Source organism: Armigeres subalbatus, chromosome 3 (genome assembly GCF_024139115.2).
Source record: "Armigeres subalbatus isolate Guangzhou_Male chromosome 3, GZ_Asu_2, whole genome shotgun sequence".
Lineage (NCBI taxonomy): Eukaryota > Metazoa > Arthropoda > Insecta > Diptera > Culicidae > Armigeres > Armigeres subalbatus.
The window spans coordinates 134,981,818-135,009,039 of NC_085141.1; the positions used below are offsets into that span (position 1 = coordinate 134,981,818).

General features: G+C 39.4%; 1 protein-coding gene across 2 annotated transcripts in view; it reads left to right on the plus strand.

Annotated features, from left to right (window-relative positions):
- LOC134227832 (helix-loop-helix protein delilah) overlaps positions 1 to 20,054 on the plus strand; it is a 203,326-nt gene extending 183,272 nt beyond the window's left edge. The window contains exons 1-2 of one of the 2 annotated variants that reach the window (XM_062709515.1): positions 17,436 to 17,698; positions 18,353 to 20,054. In XM_062709515.1, coding sequence (XP_062565499.1) covers positions 18,399 to 19,484 — 1,086 coding nt within the window. In that variant the 5' untranslated portion in view covers positions 17,436 to 17,698; positions 18,353 to 18,398 and the 3' untranslated portion in view covers positions 19,485 to 20,054. Of the gene's footprint in view, positions 1 to 17,435; positions 17,699 to 18,352 lie in introns of those variants that run through there. The other variant, XM_062709514.1, reaches the window with a different exon arrangement.
- The last annotated feature ends 7,168 nt before the right edge of the window (positions 20,055 to 27,222 follow it).

A 27,222-nucleotide genomic window follows, 5' to 3' on the forward strand; every position in this document is an offset into this window, starting at 1 on the left:
TGCTGGTTTAATGCGTCCTACAGGCAAAGCTGGTTAGCAAATCATCGCACGGAAGGCGACCAAAACGGCCGATCAGAAAGGGTTAGACCGTCGAGCACTGGGTGCCGACAAGTTCAACAATCGAAGGCCATAAATTTACGCATCGTTTTCTGCGCAGGATATTTGATGCGATGGCTTACGCTGCCTATGATCGCATATCAGTCCCATATGAATTTTAGGCAGATTCGAGTCAAGTTCGTCAAGCATCATATTTATTTTTTTATTTATTTATTATCAGACTAAGGCTGGAGTAGTCTGTGCAGTGGTGATGATGATGGTTTGTTTTTGAGGGATATTAACTCAGGCGGTCATTCATCCCTACTGTGCAGTGGATAAAAGTCTTCTCCATTCAGTTCGGTCTATTGCTGCATGTCGCCAATCACGCAGTCTGCGGAGGGTCCGCAAATCGTCCTCCATCTGATCGATCCACCTTGCTCGCTGTGCACCTCGCTTTCTTGTTCCCGTCGGATCGTTGTCAAGAACCACTTTCCCCGGATTACTGTCCGATATTCTGGATAGATGGTTCTCCCAACAACTGATGCAACTCGTGGTTCATACGCCTCCTCCGCCATCTGCACCCCACCATAGATGGTACGCTGCTCTTTCCTTTCGAAAACTCCCAGTGCGCGTTGGTCCTCCACGAGCATCGGTCAGGTCTCTTGTCCGTAGCAAAGTACCAGTCTAATAAGCATTTTGTGGATAGTCAGTTTGGTACGGCGGCGAACTCTATTCGATCGGAGCGTTTTCTGGAGTCCAAAGTACGTACGATTTCCTGCCATGAGGCGTCTCCGAATATCTCTGCTGGTATAGTTATCGGAGGTCACCAATGAGCCCAAGTACACGAATTCTTCAACCACTTCGATTTCATCAGCACCGATACAAACTCGTGGTGGGATGCTTACGTTGTCCTCTCTTAAGCCTCTTCCGGTCATGTACTTCGTCTTCGACGTGTAATATTTTGATATAAAATAACTCAATTTATATTAGAAAGTGTTAAAAAATGTCAGGCCATTAGGTCCCATCTTAAAAATGAGCGCATATGAGTCCCATCTTGAAAATGGTCGTGTATGAGCTCCATCTTGGGGTATTCAGTTCGCCTTCCGAGTAAAAGTGTAGGATTGCCAACTGATAGACGACGTATTTGATTCTTGATCCGGTCGAGTTTGTTTTCGGGTGGGAAGAAAGGCATCTACCTTCTCACTTTGCTCTTCTCTTTTTACGCAGTAAAAGTAATAAGTGAGAAATGAGGTGATAAGTGTGAAAAGTAAGTAGTACAAAGTGAGTAGAAAGACTTCGCCCTACTCACTTTTTACAGTGAGAAATGAGAGATGAGGAGTGAGAAGTGAGTTGAGAGACGTTTCACTTCCCACTTCGATTTACTCAATTTTCAAAGTGAGTGTGGGAATTAATTAGTAAGAAGATAGACGTCTCACTTTTCACACCTCATTTCTGACTTTTCACATGACATATTCGGCCAAATGACCTGTTTGGCCAAATGACCTATTCGACTAAATAACCTATTCGGCCAAATGTCCTATTCGGTAAAATGTTCTATTCGACCAAATGACCTATTCGGACAAATGCCTTATTCGGCCGAATGACCTATATCGATTGGTTGCGTCCCCACATCGCGTTTGAAATTTATATGGAAGATAGTATGGGAAAACGTTCTTCGCATTTTTGCTCCTGGTAGTTTCAATCTATCGTCAATCACGTGAACCAGTACGTGAGTGTATAGGCTGAAAGATGCAAAAACTTTGCCGGAGAAGGTACATTGCTGGAACGTCTACAAAAAAGTTCAATGACTAAATAAAACATAATTAATTATAACGCTTCGAAGATTAATTTTACAGCCATATGGAGGCCGTACACTTATGACGTGAGGAAATATGAGGGGGAGGGGTCTGTCATTTTCTTACGTTCCATATTAACAAAAAACAATTTATATAGGAAAAATCTTACATGGGGGAGGGGGATTCGAAAAACCCCATGCAGGAAATCAATCTGCCAGCACAACACTACCAAGCTACCTATGGTTGTTAAAATTCTTGTTGTCAAATTCTTGTTGTTCGTCTTTCGTACACAGCGCAAGTGCAGTTTTATCCGTTGACTAAACGTGGCCCAAACTTGGTGCGAAGCGCCCTCGCGTCGAGCGCTTCGATACGGTAGCTCTCGGCTTTGGCCGCGGTACACGAAATATCGATCTCAGTGATTTATCAATCGAATCAGTTATGCCCGCTCATGCACCACCGAAATTCTGGTTGTATTTATCTGGATTTCAACCACTAATTTCATCCGAAGATGTGCAGAAAATCGTCACTCGCTGCCTGGATTTGTCTTCGCCGTGTTATGTAATCCGTCTAGTTCCGAAGGGGAAAGATGTCTCGAACATGTCGTTCGATTCATTTAAAATTGGACTCGACCCGTCGTTACAAGAAGTGGCATGACAGAAATCGATCATTCATTAATCATATCGATCGTTAATCATTAATCATACAAATATTCTGTCAACATTTAATCACGATCAGTAATCGTTAATCATACTTCAAACGTTTTATTCATTATTCATAATCGTTATTCATTGTAAAAAAAATATTTTAATCGTTAATCATAATCATTAATCATTGTCAAAAATGAATAAATTATTAATCATAATCTTTAATCATAATGTTAAATGATTTAATCATAACCAATTTAATCATTCATTGAAAGCTTCATTCGTTAACGCTCTGTGTAGAACACGCGTGCTGCTAGGGTATGAGGGAAAGGATCGTTCGGCCGGAATGTTGTTTGGATGAAAAGGTCCTTAAGCCGGACAAGTCTAAAATGCCGATTGGTCGAAAAGTCGTTTGGCAGAAGGAGCCATTTGGCCGAAAATATCATTTGGTCGAACGCATCATACAACCGTAAATGTCGTTTGGCCGACCCAAGTGAATGCTAAAAGTGTGAAGTGCTTAATGATAATTGAGAAGTGTGAATTAATAAATGATAAATTGAACTTCTCACTGAGGGAAGAAATGAGAGGCAAGAATTGAAGAGTGAGAAGTGGAAGGTTGGACGTCTTACTTCTCACTTATCGATCCTGATTTCTCGCTTCTCACTTTTCACAGTGTTGCATCAGCTGCTGGGAGAACCATCCATCGTTCAAACCGCGAAAATCGGACGACTGCGGTGGGCCGGGCACGTAGCCAGAATGTCGGACAGTAACCCGGTGAAAATGGTTCTCGACAACGATCCGACGGGCACAAGAAGGCGAGGTGCGCAGCGGGCAAGGTGGATCGATCAGGTGGAAGATGACTTGCGGACCCTCCGTAGACTGCGTGGTTGGCGACGTGTAGCCATGGACCGAGCCGAATGGAGAAGACTCTTATATACCGCACAGCCCACTTCAGCCTTAGTCTGAATAAATAAATAATAGAACCCTCTATTCAAAGCATGAAAAATATTCCATGATAGAAAATCTGTTTTCAACTTAATCGGCTTTTTTCTCTGTTTGTACTATCTTTTAAAATAAATTACGACACGAACGATCTTTTAAAATAAATTGGAGTATTGCGCTAAAACTATTTCAATTCACTCCTCTTGGTTTTTTTTCCTTCATATTTTTCGATTTTAGTGTCAAGGATTAGCAAATCTAGGGAAGACAGCGTCTTGTGTTTTGGAGACCTCTACAGCGTTTACGAAAATTAAATTTGACGGTTCGGGGTGGCGTCAAATACCACCATTAATACTCTTCGCCGAGATGTTTGCTGATACGGGCATTGTCACTGTCAGTACGGTCTTCGATCAAACAAAGCTTGTTCGGAAACAAATGCAGAGCTTTATTATATAATCGAATATAAATGAGTATCTTGCCACATCCGGATTGGAAATCTTACGGCTTTGTTTTCTAGACTAACTGAAAACCCGAGCGCTGAGCGGATATCTGTCGTAATCTTACTTTTAAAACTTTTCGCTGCAGATTTCCGAATGACGTAAATGGCTAAAACTTTAAATTTCATTGACACCCTCCGACTAAATGTTTCTCTAAAAGCATTCATTCAACCAAAGAGATTTCTTACATCAGCGAAAGATCACCCCGCATCCAATTTGAAACAAAAGACCACCAAATTCGCACACATTCCCCACAATCACTTTTTAACCTCTCGTCGCAGTTCGCATAACTAAAATAGCCTCCCATCTTCCAGTCGCGCACTCCCGAACAAAAGAGCCGATAAGTTCAAGTACAAGCGAGCAGCGCGCTTTTTACTTCAGTCGATAGATAGAGGTATTTACCGGTCGACGTCGCTCGTCGTGAGAGGTAGTTCCTCGCACGAAAGCGATTATACCGGCGAGGTCCCTCCATTGTCAAAAACGAAAAGCAATTTACCAAAGTGCTCACTTTGCACAGACATTGAGCAGTAAATTTAGCGATATCGAATTTAATTGACTGCGACTGTGCCGTCGTCGTTGGATGGATGGACCGGCGACGCGACGGTAACGTTCAGCTCATTCACTGTCTAAGGAGCTGCCAATAGCAGCCCCCGCGCACACACGCGCTCTCGCCGAATGCCAACAAACCGCCAAATATTTATACAAAAGAGCTTAGGCCACTGATTGCTGCTGGCTCGACTGTTGGCGTCTCTGCAAACAGTCATTTATCACTCGAAAATTGAAGTCTATCAAACAATGGAGTAGCATTGCGCAAACGAAAGTGATATTCATAGAGTTTCAACAGCAGTCGAAGTAAAATGCTGTTGAAATAGTTATAATAGATCTCTTTTGACCGGTTTTTTCGCATTACTGGTTGAATCAGTTATCGATGAAGACAGGATCCGTGGATACTAATTTCGATTTGGATTATACTCGGCCGGCATCTGTTTGTGCATATAACAATACATAATTCGTCTCTTGTTCGGCTTATAATTAACTTCAGCTAAAAGGATCTTAAACGAGTCAATGATTAATCGTCTTCGTAATTACAAGATGCGTTTCTCCGTGTCACAGTTCAACAAAGGAAACAATATGAGTGACCGAATTGAATGCGCCCAGGGGGATTGGATGGTTCCCTACGCGATGTGCGGAGGCAGCATTTATTGTACCTGTGCTCGGGCTCACGTACCTACTGTTCGGAATTGGGAGTGCACACATAATTGTACGGTGTGATGTGATTATGCTGATTGAGCTTTTTGCATACAGGGTGACCATGGGATCTGAAGAAGTATTAACTTTTATTTATCTTCATCGCACGAAAGATGTTCTTCTTCAGTTTTTTGTATTACATATTTGCCACTGGCGGCGCCAGAGTTCTGATAATAGTGGGGCACTAGCTTTTTGGGTTTTTATATTTGGCATGAAGTCTTACTTCCAGATTCTAAACAGGGTTTAGTTTTATAACTGTCCGGATTTTTGAAGGAATTCTCGGAGAAATGACTAGAGAAATTTCCTGAAGGAATTTTCGAAGGAGTTTCCAACACAAATTCAAAAGGATCGGGAGGTCAGATCGGCGTGACCCCCGATTTCGAGAATGCTTTTCCTCAGCATCGCAACCCGAGTGAACAAAAACAGCTCAATAATATCAACTGTTGATAAGAAAGCAAAATTGAATATGGACATGATTGATATAAGAGACTAGCTTTATGTACCCGGCCTTGCTCGGAATTGTCAGTTTGGTTTGCAGTTTTCTTTTACAATCGGAAAATGATAAAACCAATTGATCAACAGGGTAGTTGTGTTTACTTATTCATACTTTATCATTTGATTAAAAGAAGGCTTTTGGAAACATTGACTGATTTTGAAGAAGGGATCGTGGGTTCGAAAGGTCTTATTCCGGGAAAACGTCTATTTCTAAAGAAGGAAAAACATTCATCGATGCCATATTCGGGCAACGCATATTTTTAAAGAAGGGATCACCCAACAATACCCAATCCCAATACCCCCCCCCCTTCCCCTTCCAAAAGTCCCTTCCAGCCTCCCTATAACAGTTTCCTTTGGGTAGGGATTACGTGCTTACGTGTTTGGTTTGAATTGACCTATGCGATAAAAAGGTATACTAAACTGTTCGTTTAATGAATATACCCTCTCTCTCATTTAGCTATGGCACTCATACCCAGTCTGATATGGTCTTCCTTAGACAGATAATATGGGTTCCAAATTTGGTGGACATCGATAAATGGGTTCAGAAGTCATGCTGAATTGATCGATAACTAAACAATACCCCCTCTCCCACACCCTCCCCTTTTTTTAAATTACTTAACCACATCCACTAAAATCGCTTCCTTAGGACAGACAATATTTGATACAAATTTGGTTCAAATCGGTCATGAGGCTCAGGATTTACATTGAGTTGATCGATTGCTAAACAATACCCCTCCCCCCATATCCTCCCTCTTTTGTAAAGAACACTCCTCCTCCCACACCCTCCCTCTTTCCAAAGAGCATGCCTAACCCCCTATCGTCCCCTTCTTAAGATAAAGAATTTGTGTTCCAAATTTGGTCGAAATCGGCCAAGGGGTTCAGAGTTTACACTGCGTTGATCGATAATTAAGCTACAATACCCCTTCCCCATACCCTCCCCTTTTTCAAAGAGCATACTTAACCTCCCTATCGTTCCCTCTGTAAGATAAAGGATTTGTGTTTCAAATTCGGTTGAAATCGGCCAAGGGGTTCAGAATTTACACTGAGCTGACCGATAACTAAGAAATACCCCTTCCCTTTTCCAAAGAGCATGCCTACCCCCCGATCGCCCCCTTCTTAAGAGAAGGAAATTGTGTTCCAAATTTGGTCGAATTCGGCCAAGGGGTTCAGATTTTAAACTGCGTTGATCAATAGTTAAGAAATACCCCTCCCCCATACCCTCCTCCTTTTCCAAAGAGCACGCTTAACCCCCCTATCGTTCCCTCTGTAAGATAAAGAATTTGTGTTTCAAATTCGGTTGAAATCGGCCAAGGGGTTCAGAATTTACACTGAGTTGATCGATAACTAAGCAATACCCCTCCCCCACACCCTCCTCCTTTTCCAAAGAGCATGCTTAGCCCCCTATCGTCTCCTTCTTAAGATAAGGTAATTGTGTTCCGAATTTGGTCGAAATCGGCCAAGGGGTTCAGAATTTAAACTGCGTTGATCGATAACTAAGCAATACCCCTCCCCCCATACCCTCCTCCTTTTCCAAAATGCAAGCTCGACCCGTCCCCTCCTTAAGATAAAGAATTTGTGTTCTAAATTTGGTTGAAATCGGTCAAGGGGTTCAGAATTTACACTGAGTTGACCGATAACTAAGCAATACCCCTCCCTCCACACCCTCCCCCTTTTCCAAAGAGCATGCCTAACCCCCCTATCGTCGTCTCCTCAAGATAAAGAATGTGTGTTCCAAATTTGGTTAAAATCGGTAAATGGGTTCAGAAGTTATGCTGGAACATACATACAAACATACATACAAACATACAAACATTGAATTTTATATATATATATAATAAATATAAATATAAATATAAATAAAAATATAAATATAAAATATAAATATAGATATATAGATATAGATATAGATATAGATATATAGATATAGATAGAATAGATAGATAGAAGATAAAAGATCAGACGAAATTATCATTTTTTTGCACTAAAACATCATGAAGAGATCAAGTTACACTTTGTAAGAAGTAATCAATATCATGTGCCATAAGTTTGTTCTTATCAATAGCATATATTGATATTTAAAAGATATTTCGATGCAAATTTTTGATATTGTTGCCTGTTCTTTTATCTCTTATATCAAGTCCATATCATGTTTTGTTATTCTGTTCATGGCTTCTGCCCGGGAAGAGATCTGACTAACGATGAACTATGCTAGCACACAGACGGTGACATTTGAGGTACCACTAGTGGCCGAAGCTATAATAGGGTACAAAATACGAGTGAGATGACGGTTGGCTGAAGGGAGTCCGGCTTGTCCAGCTTAATGGAAGTATTCCAAAGACATTTAAATCCCTGCAGAGAAAGCTGCTATCCTACCAGTCGATGTTTCCCTACTACATGGCCCGTAGCGCATCGTAATACCTGCCAAAAACGGCTACGAAAAGTGGTTTTACCATTGCTAGGTTCCCTCGACTACCGAGACGGCAGAAAGAACAGTTGATAGTTATAGCTAAGATGGATGGTATATACGTAGGGACTATACTTCCCGCAACCATCAAGTCATCTGTTTCAGAATTGAGTATAGACCGCCACACCAGATAGTCACATTTTGGTGGTTTTATGCTAGTTTTATAACACTCTTGAAGGTACAATAAAGTAGTGGAATTAAATGGAATAGTACAAACTCGTCTCCAGTGGTCTCCAGTACCAGAGCAAAAATGAATAACTAATTGATAACAAATACTATTATCCGGTTATCGAACAAATTGGTAACTGAACTTGTTATCATTTTGGCTGCATCAACAGCCAACATAACAAAAATAATACCACAATTTTGTTCCTGAAATAACTACATGAAAACAAATTAGGTTATCACTGATACCAAGTTGATAACACATTTTGTTATACATGTTATTTACTCATATAACTAATTTAGTTACTGTTAAGTTATCAGCAACCACTATTTTATCGACCAAAATAGTTGAATCTTCTTTGCCGACTTCATTACGCATTGAAAAAAATGTTGGCATTCATTGGAATTCGAACTCGAATCGAGTGATTGTACGGCGTCGTCTCTAGGCACTCACCGAATTACGCTTTCTTGAGGAGCAGAAGAGAAGAGCACTTCGGTTTCTACAAACTTACATTTAATGAAGACTATTTATAATCAAATCATGATGCCATGACCATTTTATGTAAATAACAGTCGTAACTTTTTGAGCACATTGCTAGATCGACTAAAATGCGAGCATGATTGTTTTCTCCACAACACACCAGATCGTTGCAATTTCTTGATTATCCAACAACTCTTCCAGTTAAATTTTCAGTTTCCCCATATATAAGCACTGTGGATCCCAGACGAATAATGATGTCAAGTCAAGACTATTCACCGTTGCTGAATGAGCACATGCCCTTGGATCATATGTTCCGGGAGGTGCAAGGCCATAAGTAGTTATTAAACTACAACGCTTGGTTCTCAGATACATATTTCTTAATTCAACGACACCTGAAATGAAAGTAAAGCTAATAAGCATTTTATACTATGCTATAAATAGGAAAATTTCAACTTTTGTGCAAATTCCTTTGTTGACAGAGAATTAAACAAATCAGTAGATATCGTTGGTAACGGAGAAAATCACTGTCTGCTTAGATGAAAATTTCAATTCAGTGTTTGGAAACAGTTCTTGTTACACTATTCATAGCATAGGCCGGGTACATTTAACAAAAGTTCGTATTGTGCCTTGCAACAGAAAGACAACTTTCGTGATCATTTTTCAAGGCTTCCACAGATCTGAAAAAAAAAATATCCGCAGTACAAATAGCACGTGCTATCAAAGCATTCATCGCTGGACGTGGCGGTCAAATTTTCAAAATTATCAAAGGCGACTACCTGGCGCTTATTTTTGATAGCGTCGAAAAATAAGCGCATGAGTATATTTTTTTATGCGCTGTACAATATGGTTGAAAGAATTAAGTTCTTAGCTCGGTATTCAAACGACGCGAAATTTAGAAGAAAATACCATATTTGTATTAATATTTAATTTTGTTATTATTCGGTTAACAATTAATCACAAGATTGATAACTAAATATCAAGATGATAATAAGGATAACTAATCGTGTTATCAGTTTGATATCATTTCAGTTAACTGTCTTTGCTCGGGGCCTTGCGAGCAATTGCCAGGATTGCCGATCTGGAGATGGTGAGCTCGATTCTCGGTCCGGTCTAGGGTGCTTTCGGGTGAGAAACATTCTCGACACCCTGTGCGTAGTGTATCCATTGTACTTGCCAGATACATACTCATGCAATGACGGGCATAGAAAAGCTTTCAATTAATAACTGAGGAAATACTAATAGAATACTAAGTTGCAAAGCAGGCCAAGTTCCAATTGGAATGTAGAGCTATTGAAGAAGAAGAATAAGTACAAACTCGTCTTATAATAAGTGACTCTTGAAGAGTATCCAGCTTTTTACGCTAGCCATAAATTAACAAGGGGTGAATCGGATTTGACGTATGCTGTGTACAGATTTTCTTTATTGAAATCTTGGTAGCCATGGACTAGACTGCTCACAGAACTGTCATATTTTTCACCTTGGATAAATACAATTGCAATATTGGTCCCTTTCAGGATTTCCAGTTTTGATTTGATTGATTTAGCGTTTATACTCAACTAATGTTCCAGTTTAATTTTTAGGATATTGCGAAAGAAACGCAGATTAAACTCCCAGTGTTAAAAATGCTGCATGGCAATCATATTTTTACAGCTTGCCAGTCCCTTAAACCTTAGCTTAAACCTGAGATAACAAACCCAATGAAAAGAGACAATACATACTAATACATCTGCTAGTAAAATATAATGAGAAAGAAAGTATTTATTTCGGGTACTTCGATAAGAAACAATTCTTTGATACCGTGTGGAAAAGGCTTTTGGTATTCACAGATAGACTGTTTCTTCGACGACAGAGAATACATACTTGTCGAAGAAGTGGTAGAAGAAAATCCTTCATATTGAGATCGGTTACATCAAGCGAGTCCTTGTTAGACGCTAGGTTAGACGATGAACAAAAAGAACAAACATCAGAACTGTTTTCATTTGAATGATTGTGAGTCATAAGTTTAGATTAGGCAAATGAACTATCAACTCAGTTCAATTCAATTGACATTCCAAGGTCAACTTTCGTTCAATTGTTTAACTGTTCAATTCGAGTTTACTCGATTAACTCAGTTGAACTTATTCTTAAGATTATCCAGCAAATCTCTTGACTTAAACGCGACTTCAACGCCTCAACATCTCCGATCAACTCACTTGAAACAGAAAAAAAGTATCATTCAGAAGACATCCGGACAGTGTGTCTTTAACGTGTGTCAACTCCAAAAAGGTAATGGCGCCAGTCACAATACGTGGCTATGAAACATCCACGAGTGAAGAGTATGATTGGCTTCCAGTAAACGTAATGAACGACATCAGATACCACATTCACGCCAATGTAACGACTTGTGCGCTTCAGGTCAGTAATATTCGACAGAAAGCCTTTTCCTAGCTTTGAATCCACCTTCACTTGTTCCAAGGATGTTCAATAATACAATGTCTTCTGTAGCTCTTGAATTGGCTGAAAGAAAAGAAAATGTGTTTAAAACCTATAAAATTGAAAGCGAATATGAAAACATTAAATATGTTGACGTTTCCATGTCTAATCAATATTTTTCAAAATAACAAAGCATACGTTGATCAAATTATGAATATTATAGTGGACACAGCAAACGTTAAAAGGGGTGATTCAAAATTTATGGCATGACCTGCGTAAAAAGCTGGATATTGTAATCTTCTAGAGAGTTATTAAACTTAAAATTTTACTTGGGTATGTTCAAGAGTGGAGGCAAGGTACTTACACTACTAGGTACCATGGTTTAAGCAGTAGCTGGATGTGGGGTGTGGTAAAATTATTAAGTTAAAATGTCAGGCAGTTACAAACATTAGCTTTTATTTTATTGTCATGAAAATGTTGAATACTTAATTGTTAAAGCTCTTATAAATGTTTTTCAATTTCCTTCGGTATTTCACCAGGGATTTCTTCGGACAATTTCCAGAATTTACTTCGGAAATAAATTTGGAAATTGCTCCAAGTATTTCTCCGAAAAGTTGCTTTTGAAGAATCTCAGAAATTTTATCATGTAATTCTTCGGAGATTTCTTCAGATTTTTTTTTACGAATTTCATTTTTGATTTTTAAGGAATGCATACGAAAATGGTTGCAGGAATTCCTACGAAATTCCGCTGGGAATTCCGTCGGAGATTCCTTGAGGAATTCCTGCGTAAGTTTTTTTAGCAATTCCTCCGGAAAATTCTTAACAAATTCCGTTAGGAGTTTTAGGAGCAATTTTTTGACTAAAAAAATCCTTCATTTTTTTAAGCAATTCTTTGAGAATTCCTTCGGAAGTTCTACTTATTGAGATTTCTTTGGCAATTATTCCATGAATTCCTTAAATAAATTCTCCAAGATATCGCATAAGGAATTTCTTCGAAATTTCCCAAAGGATTTTTTTTTAAACTTCTTCCGTTAAAATATATTCCGAAAGTTCTTTCAGAACTTCCTGCAAGTTTTTTTCGAAAATGCTTCCTTGAGTTCTTTCCGAAAATCTTACAGTACATTCATACATTCTGATTACGGAAAGTCTTTCAGTGTTTATTTTAGGAACTCTTTCAAAAGTTTTAGTAATAATTAGTAACAGAAGTAATTTAAAAAAAAATTATTCCTTTATTTATTTGATAGTCACTCTGTGTTACTTAAAACCACACAGAATCTATTTTTAGATTTTTCCATTATTCATTGTTGTTGTCGTTGCTGGTCCATCTCGTCGTGAGTCCATTGTGTTCGTTTTGTCCATGTCGTGTATCCAATGATCGTTGCATTGTCCGGTTGCCAATTATCCGGGTAACGTTGGAGGAATGCCTCTGAGAGGAACAAGTGGTCAGTCGTCATCAGGCAGCCGTGACGGTGAGGCGTGCACCCCAATACGCCACCGCATAGGCTGTGCATCCGGCGACTGACGAGGGTTTTGGTGGAGGGGCTGGGAATCGAACCCATGACCATTCGCTTGTAAGGCGAACGTGTAGCCAACTACGCTACGGGACCCCCCTTGTAATTTTAAATCGATTAAAATAATCTGGATGGAATATCCAAATGAATTTTTGAAGAATGCATTTCCAAAAGAGATCCTGGAAGGATTTTCGAAAAGAATTCCTGAAAGGACTGCCAAAATAGTGTTTGAAGGTATTTCTAAAGGACTTCCCAAAAAAAATCCCAAAGGAATTTCCAGAGAAACCAACAATAAAAATCTTTGATCGATTGTTTGAAGGAAGTTCAGGAGGAATTCTCAAAGGCATTTACGAAGAAATTCCTAATACAATTTCAGAGGAAATTCCTACTGGTATTTCTGAAGTAATTCCTAGATTTCTCCAGGAATTCCTTCGGATTTTTTTTCCAGTGGTCTATTCGCAAATTTACTCCAGAAATTCATTTGGAGATTCGTCCGGTAATTCCCTCGGAAATTGCCTCAATGTTCTACCTCCTTGGCCGTGCGGAAAGATGAGCGGCTACAAAGCAAGACCATGCTGAGGGTGGCTGGGTTCGATTCTCGGTGCCGGTCTAGATAATTTTCGGATTGGAAACTGTCTCGACTTCCCTGGGCATAAAAGTATCACCGTGTTAGCCTCATGATTTACCAATACAGAAATGGTAGCTTGCCTTAGAAACCTCGCAGTTAATAACTGTGGAAGTGCTTAAAGAACACTAAGCTGCGAGGCGGCAATGTCCCAATGGTGGATGTAATGCCAATGAAGAAGAAGAGTTATACAAAAACTCCTACGGAAACGAATTCCAGACAGTCTTTCGGAATTGTTTTCGGGTATTTCTTGGAATTTCTCTCAGGAATTAGTTCGGGATTTCCTTCACGTATTCCTTCAGAAATTTGTATGGGAAAACGTTGGAAAATTCGTTAAGGTATTTTTATGTAATACCTTCACAAACTTTTCTAAGAACTCTTTTGGAATTCCTTGCAAAGTTCTAGGACGAAATTTTAGAAAATTCTCTAAGAGTTCCTGAACTAGTTTCTGAAAAAATATTCGAATTTTCAAAGCAACTCCTAAAGATACTTTCGACAATCCTACATTTATCAAAGGGATTTCTTCGGAAAATCTGTCGAAACATTTTTAGGAAATAAATCTAGAAATGAAAATAAATGCTGAAATTTCTCAAGATTTTTCTCCAAAAATTCAAAGAAGGGTTTCAAATATCTATTTTAGAATTTCTTCCAGGAATCCCTTAAGAACTTCCTCCAGCAATTCTTTGAGAAATTCATTTGGAATTATTTCAGAAATTCCTTAGCAAACTTCATCAGAAAATGCTTCGTAAAATCCTTTAGAAATTCCCTTCGGATATACCTTCCGAAAATCCTTTCAAATTTCTTTTGAAAAACACAGAAAATATTTGAGAAGTTCCTTCGAAAATTGTTTTAGAATTTCTCCAAAAATTCTCAAAAAAATCCTTCTGAAATTACTTAACGGATTCCCTCGGAAATTTCTTTAGGCTTTGGAAAATTGCTTAGAAATTTTGTAGTTCCTGAAAGATTATTTTGGGTATTCCATCGGATTTTTAAGAGAAATTACTTCTGAAATTTCTATGAAATTCCTCTAGGGGTTCCTTTGAAAGCTCATTGACAAACTTTCCGAAATTCTCATAGCAATTCTTTCAGAGCTACCTCAAGCAATCCCTAGGAAAAAATCTCCACGTAATCTTTCAAAAATTTCACCAGTTTGTTTAGGACGATTTTTTTTTCCATTTCCCCCAGGAATTCCTTTTCAACATTCTCCATTTCCTTTGATTTTTTTTTTTGAGGGATCTCTTCAGAAATTCATTCAAAACTCATTTGGATTTTTTTCTTTTTTCTTTGAAAATTGCTTCGAAAATTGCCTTTAGGATGCATTCGGAAATTCTGTTAGGAATTCTTCTGAAAATGTTTATTGTGATTTCTTCAAAATTTCATAAAAAGGTACCTTCTGATTTTTCTTCGTGAATTCCCTAAGTTCTTACGAAAATTCCTTCAAAAAGTTTGCTGGAAATGCCTTCAAAAAACTACTTCAGGAATTCTCTCGGAAAGCCCCACAGGAATCCCTTCGAAAATTCTTCAAGGTACTCCTTCGGAAATTCTTTTAGGAATACCATCGGAAACTATTTCATTCCTTAATAAATTTCCGAAAGAATTCCAGCAGTGATATTCAATGAATTTACTGAAGGAATTACCCAAAGAGAACATGAAGAATACCTATATGAATTTGTGCTGAAATTCTTATAAGATTCTACCAAGGCGAGTTCGGTGGTTTAGTGACTTAGTCTTCTCCATTCGACTCGGTCCATGGCTACATATCGCAAACCACGAAGTATACGGAGGGTTCGCAAGTCAGTTGCTGAGAACCATTTTCACCGGGTCACTGTCCGACGTTCTGCCTACGTGCCCGACCCACCGCAGACGTCCGATTTTCGCGGTGCGAACGATGGATGCTTAGTAGCTCATGCTACTCGTGGTTCATTCGTCTCCTCCATGTACCGTTCTAAGAGATAGTGATTAGTCCCAAATCAATATCTGTGGAAACGGTAAGAAAGCAATGCTATTCTCATACAAAAGGCTATATTTGTACCCCCTACGAATTTGTGCGAATTGCTCAATGCTAATGCTAATGCCCAATTCTTATAGAATCTTACAAAGGAATGAAATTCCCTAAGTAAGGCCTGTAGGAGTTTAAAAAATCCTAATTTTCTCCGGAAATTCTTTCATGAACTCCAACAAGAACTACTTTCTCGAAAAGTGAAGCCGAATTTATTGATGAAATTTCATTTATCAAAATCAGGCAATTTATTAATTTTAATTTTAATAACATTTTGTTATCAGGTATGTTAGCAAATGACTATTGAATGTGCAGTAGGGAGGCTCAAAAAAAAACCTTTTCAAATTTTTTGATGGGCCGCCCTCTTATTCGGTTCTATTTGGTGCCCTGATGCTCTGGACAAAATTTCAGCCAAATCGGTCAACGTTTGGGCGGTGCTAAACTTGTTGGAAGTTTATATGGAAAAATGTATGCAGAAATATCCAAAAACAGTGATTTGCAGTTGGACGGTACAATTTACGATCAAGAACCATTGTACTCATTCAGTTCTTGTAGAATTAAATACAGAATGTTATGCTGAAAACCGCGAGAAGATTAGAGTTTCTTAGGCAAAGATATTAGCATTTTACTGGAGTGTTGTAGGGGTGAATTTATTTCTTTTCAAAGGTAAAAGAAACGAAATTTGCTCAAACCCCACTTCAGAGAAATGCTAATAACTTAGCCGGGCAAACTCTAATCTTCTCGCGGTTTCTGCATAACTTCTGTATTAAATTCTCCAAGATCTGAGTGATTATCATAGTACTTCATCATAAGTTGTGCCGTCCAACTGCAATTCACTGTTTTGGGATGTTTCTGCATACATTTTTGCATATAAACTTCCAACGAGTTTAGCACCGCCCAAACGGTGACCGATTTGGCTGAAATTTTGTCCAGAGCATCAGGGCTTCAAATAGAACCGAATAAGAGGGCGGCCCATCAAAAAAATTGAAAAAAGTTTTTCCCATACTAATTTGAGCCACCCTAATGTGCTGTTTGATGATTGTCAAGTGTATAATGTTGCAATTTTTATTGAAGTCGATTTTCATACGGATGATTCGTACCGTGTGAATTCAATAATCCGCGTTTTAATTTTTTCAGCCATTGATTTTTTCATCCATGTCGGTTCACGCCGTCGACGATAAAAGTCAACGCCACGCCACCGCGACGCCGCTTCCGGCGGGACAAAAGTGACCAGTATGCGAATGGTTGCAGAAGTATTGTTAAATAATTTCCCTTGAAAATTCCGATGGTTCGAACTCTTTTTCGAAGAATTTGATGCCTGTTGGGAATACCCGCCGATACTATATTTTAGGATGAAGTTTGAAAGAATGTTCCTTAGAAATCTAGAGGCATTTTCCATGGTCCACAATGATCTTCTGTTCAAATAAGAGTAAGACATTGAAAAGTGCTTCCATTTTTAATTTTAGAAATTATAAAGAATTTCCCTAGAAATTTTAAAATCCGGGCCTCTGCTTGAGTAGAGTATGAGATACTGATGACGGCCGTAATGTTGAGGTTCAAATACGTATCTGTGAAATTGCAATTCATGTGTTGGAATTAAATGGGATAGCGCTAACTCGCCTTACGACAAAGGAAGACATTCACTTCAATTTTCCAAATAATTTTTCAGTAAAATGAATTGTCTTATAACGACATTTTTATTATGGTTTTTTTTTCTACTGGAAACCCTATAAATTATTTCACAAACTCTTTTCGATTACTGGGTGCAACCATCAGTGGATTCAATTCCGTTCAGATGATCATCAGCTGAATATAATTCCTCTCAAGTGTCACAAGAGCCATATCATACGCGATAATGTTTCAGCGTTCAAGCATTGCGACCGACCGACCATAACGTACACAAAAAACCGAACCTCACTTTCGGCGCGGCATGTAAATTACAGTTAGCTTGTAAATCATTTCTCCCAACAAAGAGATGCGACAAAAGAACTGTTTATCACCAGCACCGCCGCACGGTGTTTCGGATGACCCTGGCCCGGCCTGTCGAACTGCACCGCGACGTTGTGTTGTTGCGGCGTTATTGTCCGGGGCGGACCTACAGAACTACATTGTTCCTCTGACGACCGACGGGCGGCACCTGACTTCACAAAACCACAGCATCATCGCAGTCGTCGTGGTCGGGCCTTCTTTTGTCGCGGTTCATTACAGACGTACCTAGCTGTAGATGAGATTGATGATTATTGATGGCGCTGCAACTATTGATTGGGACTGGTGAGACCCCAGCGCACCACCGACATCAAAGGCGACGAGGTCATAGTGCACCGGACACAAAGGCGGTCACAAAAGGGCCTTTGGGCGGCCACTTTTCGGCAGTGACAAATGTGAAGTGAGTCGTGTCCAAGTACGGAATGGACGGGACTTGTTCCGGTCCTAACAAAGCCGTCACAAAAGATGTTGTGGTTTTTGATGGACGTGGGTTGCCGTATGGTTGATCAATCAAATTGACGGATATCGGACAGGGGGTTATTGTTGATGATCACTTCGCAATGATCAGGCGTGCATAGCATAATATTTCAAATTTTACATTTTTCGACATAATCTGCAAAAAGGAATCGAACATTTAGAAGGTTTAGCTGCCTCCGAGTTTGCTTCTTTTTGCTTTCTCTTGTTTGACTGAGATCTCTGACATTTTTTGAGTCTTTCTTCCACTTTCACATTGAATATTTGTTTCAGATTTCGACTATGACTATGTCTGCGATGTAGTGGATGGTCAACGCGTTTGATTAATATGACAAGCGTCGTTGTGACACTAAGATAAAGCTAGCTTCGATATTTTCACAAATTTCATAATAGATTCAATGCAGTTTCAAGCTACTATACAATGCTATGAAAAAGTGTGACGCATTTAAAGATCTTCAATAATTACACTGGAATATGATCTGTTCAAACAATGGATCGGGCTTTGTGATTTTAACAAATGCATTCATACTAATGTGTCTTACAAATTTTTAATCGTACTTATTTTCTCTATTTATTTCAGAACATGATTTGAGCTACAATCAACCCATCCTCGGAGAGTGCCAATAATGCATCACACCATATCGGTCCATAATTTCAACCAGTCACCAATCATGGGTTTTGCCGATCCCAATAACAACAGCTCCGTGGGATCCTTCAGCGGCAGCGACGATGCCACTAAGAAAGACGAAAAGTACTCGCTCCGGCAGCGACAGTCGCGCCGATCAACTCCTGCTACCAAGCCGGAAAAGAAAACTATCCCTAAAGAGAAACCCAAACAAAAAGCTCCTCCATTGAGCAAGTACCGACGGAAAACAGCCAATGCCCGAGAGCGAACCCGTATGCGAGAAATAAATAGTGCCTTCGAGAACCTCCGAAAAGCGGTCCCCGTATCGGTTGCCGGCACAAGCGGGAACACCTCCCCGGTAAGCTCACCCGGTCAGTCCGGCGGGGGAAACAGCTCGAACGAAAAGCTCACCAAGATCACCACGCTACGTATGGCCATGAAGTACATTCGGATACTGAGCGACATTTTGAACAACACCACCGAGGGCCACCTGGCGATGGACAACAACAACGATCTTGACATGATCAATCATAACGAAATCGAACGGGAGGTGATGCTGAAGGGAATGCTCCTCAACGAAGCCATGTTCCAGCCGATTCTCAGCCCCCAACCCGCGAAACAAGCAGAGAAAAGCCCCAGTAGGAAAACCAACTCGTCCTCCACCGCTTCCAAGAAGAAACCCAAGAAATCCAACTCCAAATCCAGTCCACCGAAACGAACCGCCAGTGCGCGTCCCAAGCGAACCGCCAGCAAAGTGGAAGACAAGGCTCCCAGTTTATACCCGAAGGACGATCTGGTGGACTTGGGTATGATGCTCGACTCGGACAACGACGATTCGCTTCATCTGTCGGAGCCTTGCCTCAGTCCGCTGCAGCCGGGCAACGGGCTCAAGCAGACCTTCAACAGCTGCAACACCACCGGCGCGAACGACTTGGAGTTCGGTCTGTTTCTCGAGTCGGACGCCGACTCGCTGCAGCTGTCGGAACCTTGCCTCAGCCCGCTGAGCCACCTGGACTCGCTAAATCCGTTCAACGATCTGCTGCATACGGGGTTCAACGAGCAAACGGCCCTGGAGCTGTACTTATAACATTCGGAGTCCGATGGTGGTCGGCTCGGGGGTAGCAGGTAACTTGCGGCAGCCCATCAGTGATAGAGCAAAATGACAATTCCTCTTAGATTGTAGGCTAGACGGCGTAAGATTAGTCGGTAGTGCTAGAGAATTCAATGATCCTGTTATTTATTCTCAATGTGTCATATTAGCTAAGGAAATCCGCAGACGGTTGTATTTATGTATAGAAAGGTAGATGAACGTAGGCATTAGTAGCTTCCATGCACGAAAAACAAACAACGCAATAGCCAGAAACCGATCGCCAGTCGATTAGCAGTCATCACAAAATATAAAATAGCTAGGCATGATCGGATAGAGAGTGGAAAGCATCATGATTATCGGTTTTAATTGAATGAGTGAGTGATGCTGGGTCGGTCATTTTCCAATCTAGGCCTGTTGGATATCATTGTAATTGGCTGCATTTAGTTCTCTTGAACTTATTTACTGTTCTTTCATTGTCGCAGGTAGGGCTTCCAATTTTCCCGGGAATAAACATCCCGAGAAACGGGAAACGGGAAATGAAACAGTAACTTGTGGGCTTCGTGGCCGTGCGGTTAGCGACGTCAATCGTCTAGACGCATGTGCTATGGAGTGTGGGTTCGATTCCCGCCCCGGTAAGGAGGAAACTTTTCGTGATCGGAAAATTCTCCTCTGGTCCACTGGGTGTTATGTGTCCGTTGTCTAATGCTAGGACCTCTGGTCGAAGACGGTGTTCCTGTCTTTTTTTAAATAGCTTGAAAATTAAACAGTTTTCAAACGATAATAGTTGTTGAAATATCTGAGGAAATTTTACGCAAAATTCGAAAAGTGTTTAACCCCTCTGCAATACGTTCGCCATGTCATATTCATTGGTTGTCGAAGTATTAGCATCTGCTCTCACTCAAAAGTAAGATCTGCAGTATCCTGCTGAGTTGAAACCGGTGTTTGGGATGTAAGTCTGTTCATATGTGGAAACCAAATGGAATGTCTAAAAAAAACCCACGGCATGCTTACCAAAGCCGATTGATGGCATGCCTACTAAAGAACGATTGAACAAAAAAAACTTATTCGTTTAACCTATCTTCAACACGCAATCTATCGCATCGTACAATTCTGTAGTTTCTACAGATATAATTCAATTTTTCAATAATATGGGGTGTAATCTATCTCGAAAGCGAATTATGCTCTTGAAAAGATGTTTTTAAGAGACCGATGAGAAAATGTTTTTTGAAAAATATGATTGATTCGCCGAAATAGTTAGCTACCATCCCATCATAAAAAAAAAACAAAATAATTTTGATTATACATTTTCCGGGAAAATCAGGAAACTCATGTATATTTTCGGGAATCGAGAATCCCTGGAATTTTTATTTCCCGGGAAATTGTTTTCCGGAATAGAGGCCCTAAGGCCATCAGTTTCATAATATAAAGTGAGAACGTTTCAACAACTCAGAATTTGTGTACAATGAAAATAATACAAAGATGGACAAGCAAATTTAAAGAAAGGGAACCATTTCAAACTACAGTCGACTCTCCATAATCTCGTTGTTCTATATCTCGATATCTCTCTTTCTGTCGATGGATTTCTCGGTCCTTTCAAGTCACATTGCTTTCTACATCTTGATAACCTTCTTATCATGATAACTCTTTAGTATGTGGTCTGGTCTGGGTATATTTTGTTCACTCCTCCTATATCGATATATTCAAATTTCTAGGCTGCTAGACCAGTTTTGACAATAACAAACACTTATCGACTCAGCTCGACGAATTGAGGTGATGTCTGTTTGTGTGTATGTGTGCATGTGTGTATGTGTACAAAATTTTGTATACGCACTTTTTGGAACTTAGCATTGGCCGAACTACTCGCAAGAAGTCCCATTCGAGTGAGAATCCTGTCCCATAGTTTGCTATTGAAAATTGGCCATATTGGACTATGGGATCAGAAGTTAAGGCCCAAATACTATTTTCTATGCGCAAAACACACTAAAAAGCACTCACTCATATTTATTAGTTTTTGCACGAGAAAGGCACCAACACTGCAAGGTGGATTAATCAGGGCACCAACACCACTATGTAGTACTCATTTCAATTTTCCTTCCATTCCTCGATCTCTCCCTATCTCGATGGTCCCTTCAATATCGAAATGTGGGAGGCAACTCTGGCCTAGTCTCACTCCCAGGCCTATTGTTACCTACGTTAGCGATATTAAAAACCTAAATACAAATTGAGTCCCGGAATAGATTTGCAGAATCTCAAACTTAACAATGTTGAAAAGCAGAAATTTCAAACAATTCTTTCCAAAGTTTGTGTCAACTTCAATGGAATGCAGTATCTCTTGGTATCATTTTCCCCTCAACTGTTTGTTAAGAACCACATACTTTAGAAATTATTGCAAATTTACTTTATTTCTTGTATGAATTGCCTCAGAAACACGTCCTGGATGTCTCAAGAACTCATCTGAAATTTGTTTAAAACAAGGCCAACAAAATATCTGTCAAAAATAATCATAACAGGATTATGTGGAAATTATTGAACTGGGGAAGATTCATTAATTACGTAACGCAAAAAGTCACCATTTTCGGACCTCCACCTATGACACACTTTTGCAGGTAGGAAGGCCTCACTTAGCGTTACGTAATTTATGGATGCTGCATTATCACTTTTAAGTTTCATATTTAATGGCTAGACATTCAGTCTAATACCATTCGGCCACTAGGCCGAAAGTTGTTTGATCGAATAGACCATTAGGCCGAAAATCATTTGGCCGATTTTTTTGTTGGGGCATAGAAGCACTGCATCCATTGAGTTGAACTTTTGTGGTAGGTTATTTGGCCGAAAATGTTATTTGGCTGAAAAAGTAATTAGGCCGAATAGGTCATTTGGCCGAAAAGTTCATTTGGTCGAATAGTTTATTTGGTTGAATACGTCATTTGGCCGAATAGGTCATTAAGCCGAATAATTTATCAAGCCGAATAATTCATTTGGCCGAATAGGTCAATTGGCCGAATAGATCATTTGGCCGAAAGGGTCATTTAGCCGAAAAAGTCATTTGGACGAAAAGGTCATTTAGCCTAATAAATTATTTGGCCGAATGGATCATTTGGCTGAATAGATGATTTGGCCGAATAGATCATTTGGCTGAAAAGGCCATTTGGCCGTAAAGGTCATTTTGCCGAATAAATTATTTGGCCGAATAAGTCATTTAACAGAACAGGTCATTTGGCCAGACAGGTCATTTGCCTGGGAACGGGCTATTTGGTATAAAGTTATTAGGTATAACTCCATTTGGCATAAGGTCATTTGGCATAAGGTCATTTGGCATAAAGACCAATTGGCATAACGGTTATTTGGCATAACGGACATTTGGCATAATTAAAAACAGCGACCAACGTGAGGGTCATTTGGCATTACGGACATATGGCATTTTTTTGTGTTCATGAAACTAGTTACTAAACAAAGTGGTGCTGAAAAAACCAGAATGATGAATGTAACACAGCTCGATAGTAATATTTAAAAGACATATTCCATCCTTCGAAGAAAGCATGTATTAGCTGAGTATGAAGCAATGATAAATGTTATATCTCCATTGGAAATGTAGGATCCATCGGGATGCGTTTGCCTGGATTAAGACAATGATGGATGTGATCCCTTCTTTAATAGTAGATGATTGCTTGAATTAAGGCAAAGGTGGATATGATGCCTTCTTTAAAAATATGCGCTTGTCGGGATTAGGGTAATGTTGGATGCAATCTCTTTTTTAAAAGATTGCTCGGATTAAGGCAATGGTGGATGTGATCTTTTCTTAAAAAAGGCCTTTGTCCGGCGTTAGGCGATGGTGGATATGACCCCATCTTTAAAAGTAGGCGCTCGGCCAGATTAAGAAAATGGTGATGTGATCACTTATTTAAAAGAAGGCGCTTTCTTGAATTAAGGCAATGGTGAATGTGATCCCTTCTTTAATAAAGGACGCTTGCCTGGAATTAGGCAATGGTGGATGTAATTCATTCCTTATAAGTATTCATTTGCTCGAATTACTACAATTGTGGATATGATCTCTTTTTTAAATGAAGGCGTGTGCTTGGCGTGTGCTTCTTTAAAAGTAAGTGCTCACCCGGATGGTTGATGTGATCCCTTCATTAAAACTAGGTGCTTACTCGGATTAAGGCAAGTGTGGATATGATCACTTTTTGCCCGGATTAGGGCAATGGTGGATATGATTCGTTCTTTAAAATTGGGCGTTTATTCGGATTATGACAATGGGGGATGCGATTCTTCCTTTAAAAGTAGGCGTTTGCCCACAACAAGGCGATGGTGGAGTTGATACCCTTTTTAAGTAAAGGTGTTTCCTTTTGTGGAAATAAAATTTTGTCCAGAATACGGCAATGTTAGATGTAATTCGTCCTTTGGATGTAGGCGTTTTCATGAATAAGGTAGTGAATTTAATCTTGGGCGTTGGCCCGGGGTAAGGCAATGGTGGAAGTGATTCCTTCTTTGAAAGTAGGCATTTGCCTGTATTGAGACAATCTTGGATTTAATCCATTCTTCAAGAGTAGCTGTTTGTCCAAAATCAAGCAAGGGGAATCAAGATTCTCTTTTTGGATGTAGGTGTTTTCTTGGAAACAAACAATGACGGATGTGATCCCTTTCTCGGAAGTAGTTCTGCCGCTTCGTTTGTCCGTCCTTCCAAAAATATCTATCGTCAGGCTAAATCTATCTAAACATTTCCTCTATCTACTCCAACTATGTGAAAAAACCCTTAATATGTCCATTATGCCAAATGACCTTTATACCAAATGACCTTGTGCCAAATGCCGTTATGCTAAATGACTCTATGCCAAATAACCCAAACCCCATTTGGCCGAATAGATCATTTGGCCGAATAGGTTATTTGGCCGATTAGGACATTTAGTCAAATAGTTCATTTGGCAGAATAGGACATTTAGTCGAAAAGGATATTTGGCCGCACAGCCAGGCTTGTAAAATGTCATCTACATATCTACATATCTACATATCTTTTGACTAATTTGTTCATAACTTTCTTCAGAAGCCAAATTTACTTCACGCTTGAGTAGGGCTATATTTTTATCCAAAAGTACATCACTCTAAATATAACATCTGCGGCTGGAAAGTGAAAACTCTCCAAAATGTCACGTGTCATTTGACATAATGTCATTTGAATGACATTTTGCCTCCCACGCTTCAGATTACATATTTACAGTAATGTCTAGACAAAAACAAAGTTGAAGGCACATTTAAGCGCTACAAGTTCGCCATACCTCAGGAGTTAATAGCTAACTCCTGAAAAAAGTTCTGGGAAAAATATACAAACGAATGCAAATGACATTTTACAACACTGCGCACAGCTATCAGTAGGCAATCTACTAAATATTCCGTTACAAACACAACGCATTTCTTACTTTGCTTACCTTGATTTTTTTTATTTCTCACTTTTCATTTCTTACTTCTCACTTCTCGATGATCTTCAATCATGCCACACTTTTCACATTCTCTATTGTGGGGCTAAATGGGCCGTTTTGGGCCAAATGACTCTTTCTGTCAAAATGACCGTTTCACCTATACGGCCTTTTTTAGCAAAATTACTTGTTCGGCCAAATGACATTTTCGACCATATGATCTGTTCTGCCCAGTGACATGCTCAGTCAAACGTCCATTTTGACCAACCGGCATTTTCGGCTAAATGATCTAATCGGTAAAAAGACATTTCTGACCGTATAATTATGACCTATTCGACCAAACAACATTTTTGGCTACATGTCGATTTTGGCCAAAAGACTTTTGGCCATATTGGTCGTTCGGTCTGTTGGTTTGTTCAATCAAATGCCATATTCGGTCAAACAACTTTTGGCCAAATGGCCGATTTCTACAGCAGAACTGTTCGGAAAATATTTTTACAGGATGTGAAAAATCACTGAAAATCTGTAAAATATTTTTCGACCAGATTGGCTGTTTATATTGGAGTTATGTTTGAACTTATCTCGAGAATATTTTGGCAGATCGCTTTTAAAGTCCTGCACGACATTTCTATCTGGCAACGGAACTTCCCTCAGAAATTTCTTAAAAAATTTCATCAAAAAATCGTTTGCAAGTTCCGTTTGGAAATTCTTTGTTACACAGGTAATGCATTTGAAAATTCCCTCAGCCTTTCCTGTACGAAAACTTGTTCAAGAATGTCCCCTTTTTTGATTGTTCGAAGAGTTTTTTGGTTCCTCTGCGACTCCTTTTTCATGGAAGAATTATTCAAAGGAATTTATAAGAGCACCCCAAGAGTAAGTTTGATGTATTACAAAACTGCCTTGAATTACCGTGGAAATGCTGTTCGGTCTATCGAAAGAATATTTGTTATGATTAAAATAGTGGTTCTCAAAATATGTCCTGGAGGAATTCTCGCAGGAATGCTCTAATACTTTTAATATGGTTCTAAACCCACGAAGCTCGCTCCAATGAATAAATATTGGATAAGAAAAATCGATGAAGTTTGGAGAAAATTACCAATATTTCAATAGGTACATAAGCCAGTTTAATTTTGGTAGTCCTTCCAGAATAGCCAAGACTCAAAAATCAGTTCAACATCCTTCATTGAATGAAAAAAACGTAGTTTTTGAACGTACATCTTCTAAAGATAAGTTCGGACTTATCACAACTTGTATACAATGCGGCAATGCGCAATCGTTTTGGTTGCCTTAAACTCTCCCGGTTAATGTGAACAATGTCAAAACTTAAAATAAAAACTTTTGTCCTTACAAAATGAAATAATTTTGGTCATAAGAAGCAGTGCATGAAATGATTTTGGTCATCACTGCAGTGATGAGAAAAACTCAAATTATCAAATCTCATCCATGATTCAAATCGTGCACGAGTCAAATCCCACCGGATCCAAAAAAATTGCATGACTCGACTCGCGGATTGCATCAATCCATGATTTTTACGTGTTCGTTTTCGTTGAATACATCAAATTAACTTTCTTCGCTTGAATATACATAAAAAATAATTTTTGTATGTCTGTCCGAACCCTATAGACTCGGAAACTACTGATCTGATCGGCCTGTATATTTTATATGTAGAGGTTTTTGGAGTCGAGGAAGGTTCTTAGGAAGGTTTGAGACCCATCTCCCTTTTGGAGGGGAGCACTCTTACAAATGAAACAGCATTTTCTGCATAACTCGAAAACTAATCAAGCAGAAGGGACAAAATTTGTCAGATAGGGGAAACCGCCAAATGTTGAACGTCTAATTTTGTCGCCTATTGTTGAACTCCCATAAGAAATGCACGTGCGTTCAACAATAGGCGAAGAAATTAGCCGTTCAACATTTGGCGAATTACCCTATAGGTTTTTGAAGACAAAAAAGCCCTTCGAGAGCCCTTCCCTCTCTGGAAGAAGTAAGTACACCCAAAAAACAAATCTGACAATTATTGTATAAGATCTGGGCATATACAATACTGTAAGCTTTTTATACAAATATTGTATTAAAATAATACAAATCTGTATTATTTCAATACAACAATTGTATTAAAATCTTCCGAAATTGTATATGTCCAATTATTATACAGTTTCTGTAAGGTTCTTATGCAGAACTGTATTAAAATCTGCCATCCGCTGGTTGGGTGTAGTATACAAATAAGACACACATTTCTGCATAACTCGAGATTAATCAAGTAAATTGAAACAAATTAGGCATGTGAAAAAGAAAAAGAAGTTTTGACCTGCACTCAGCTACTT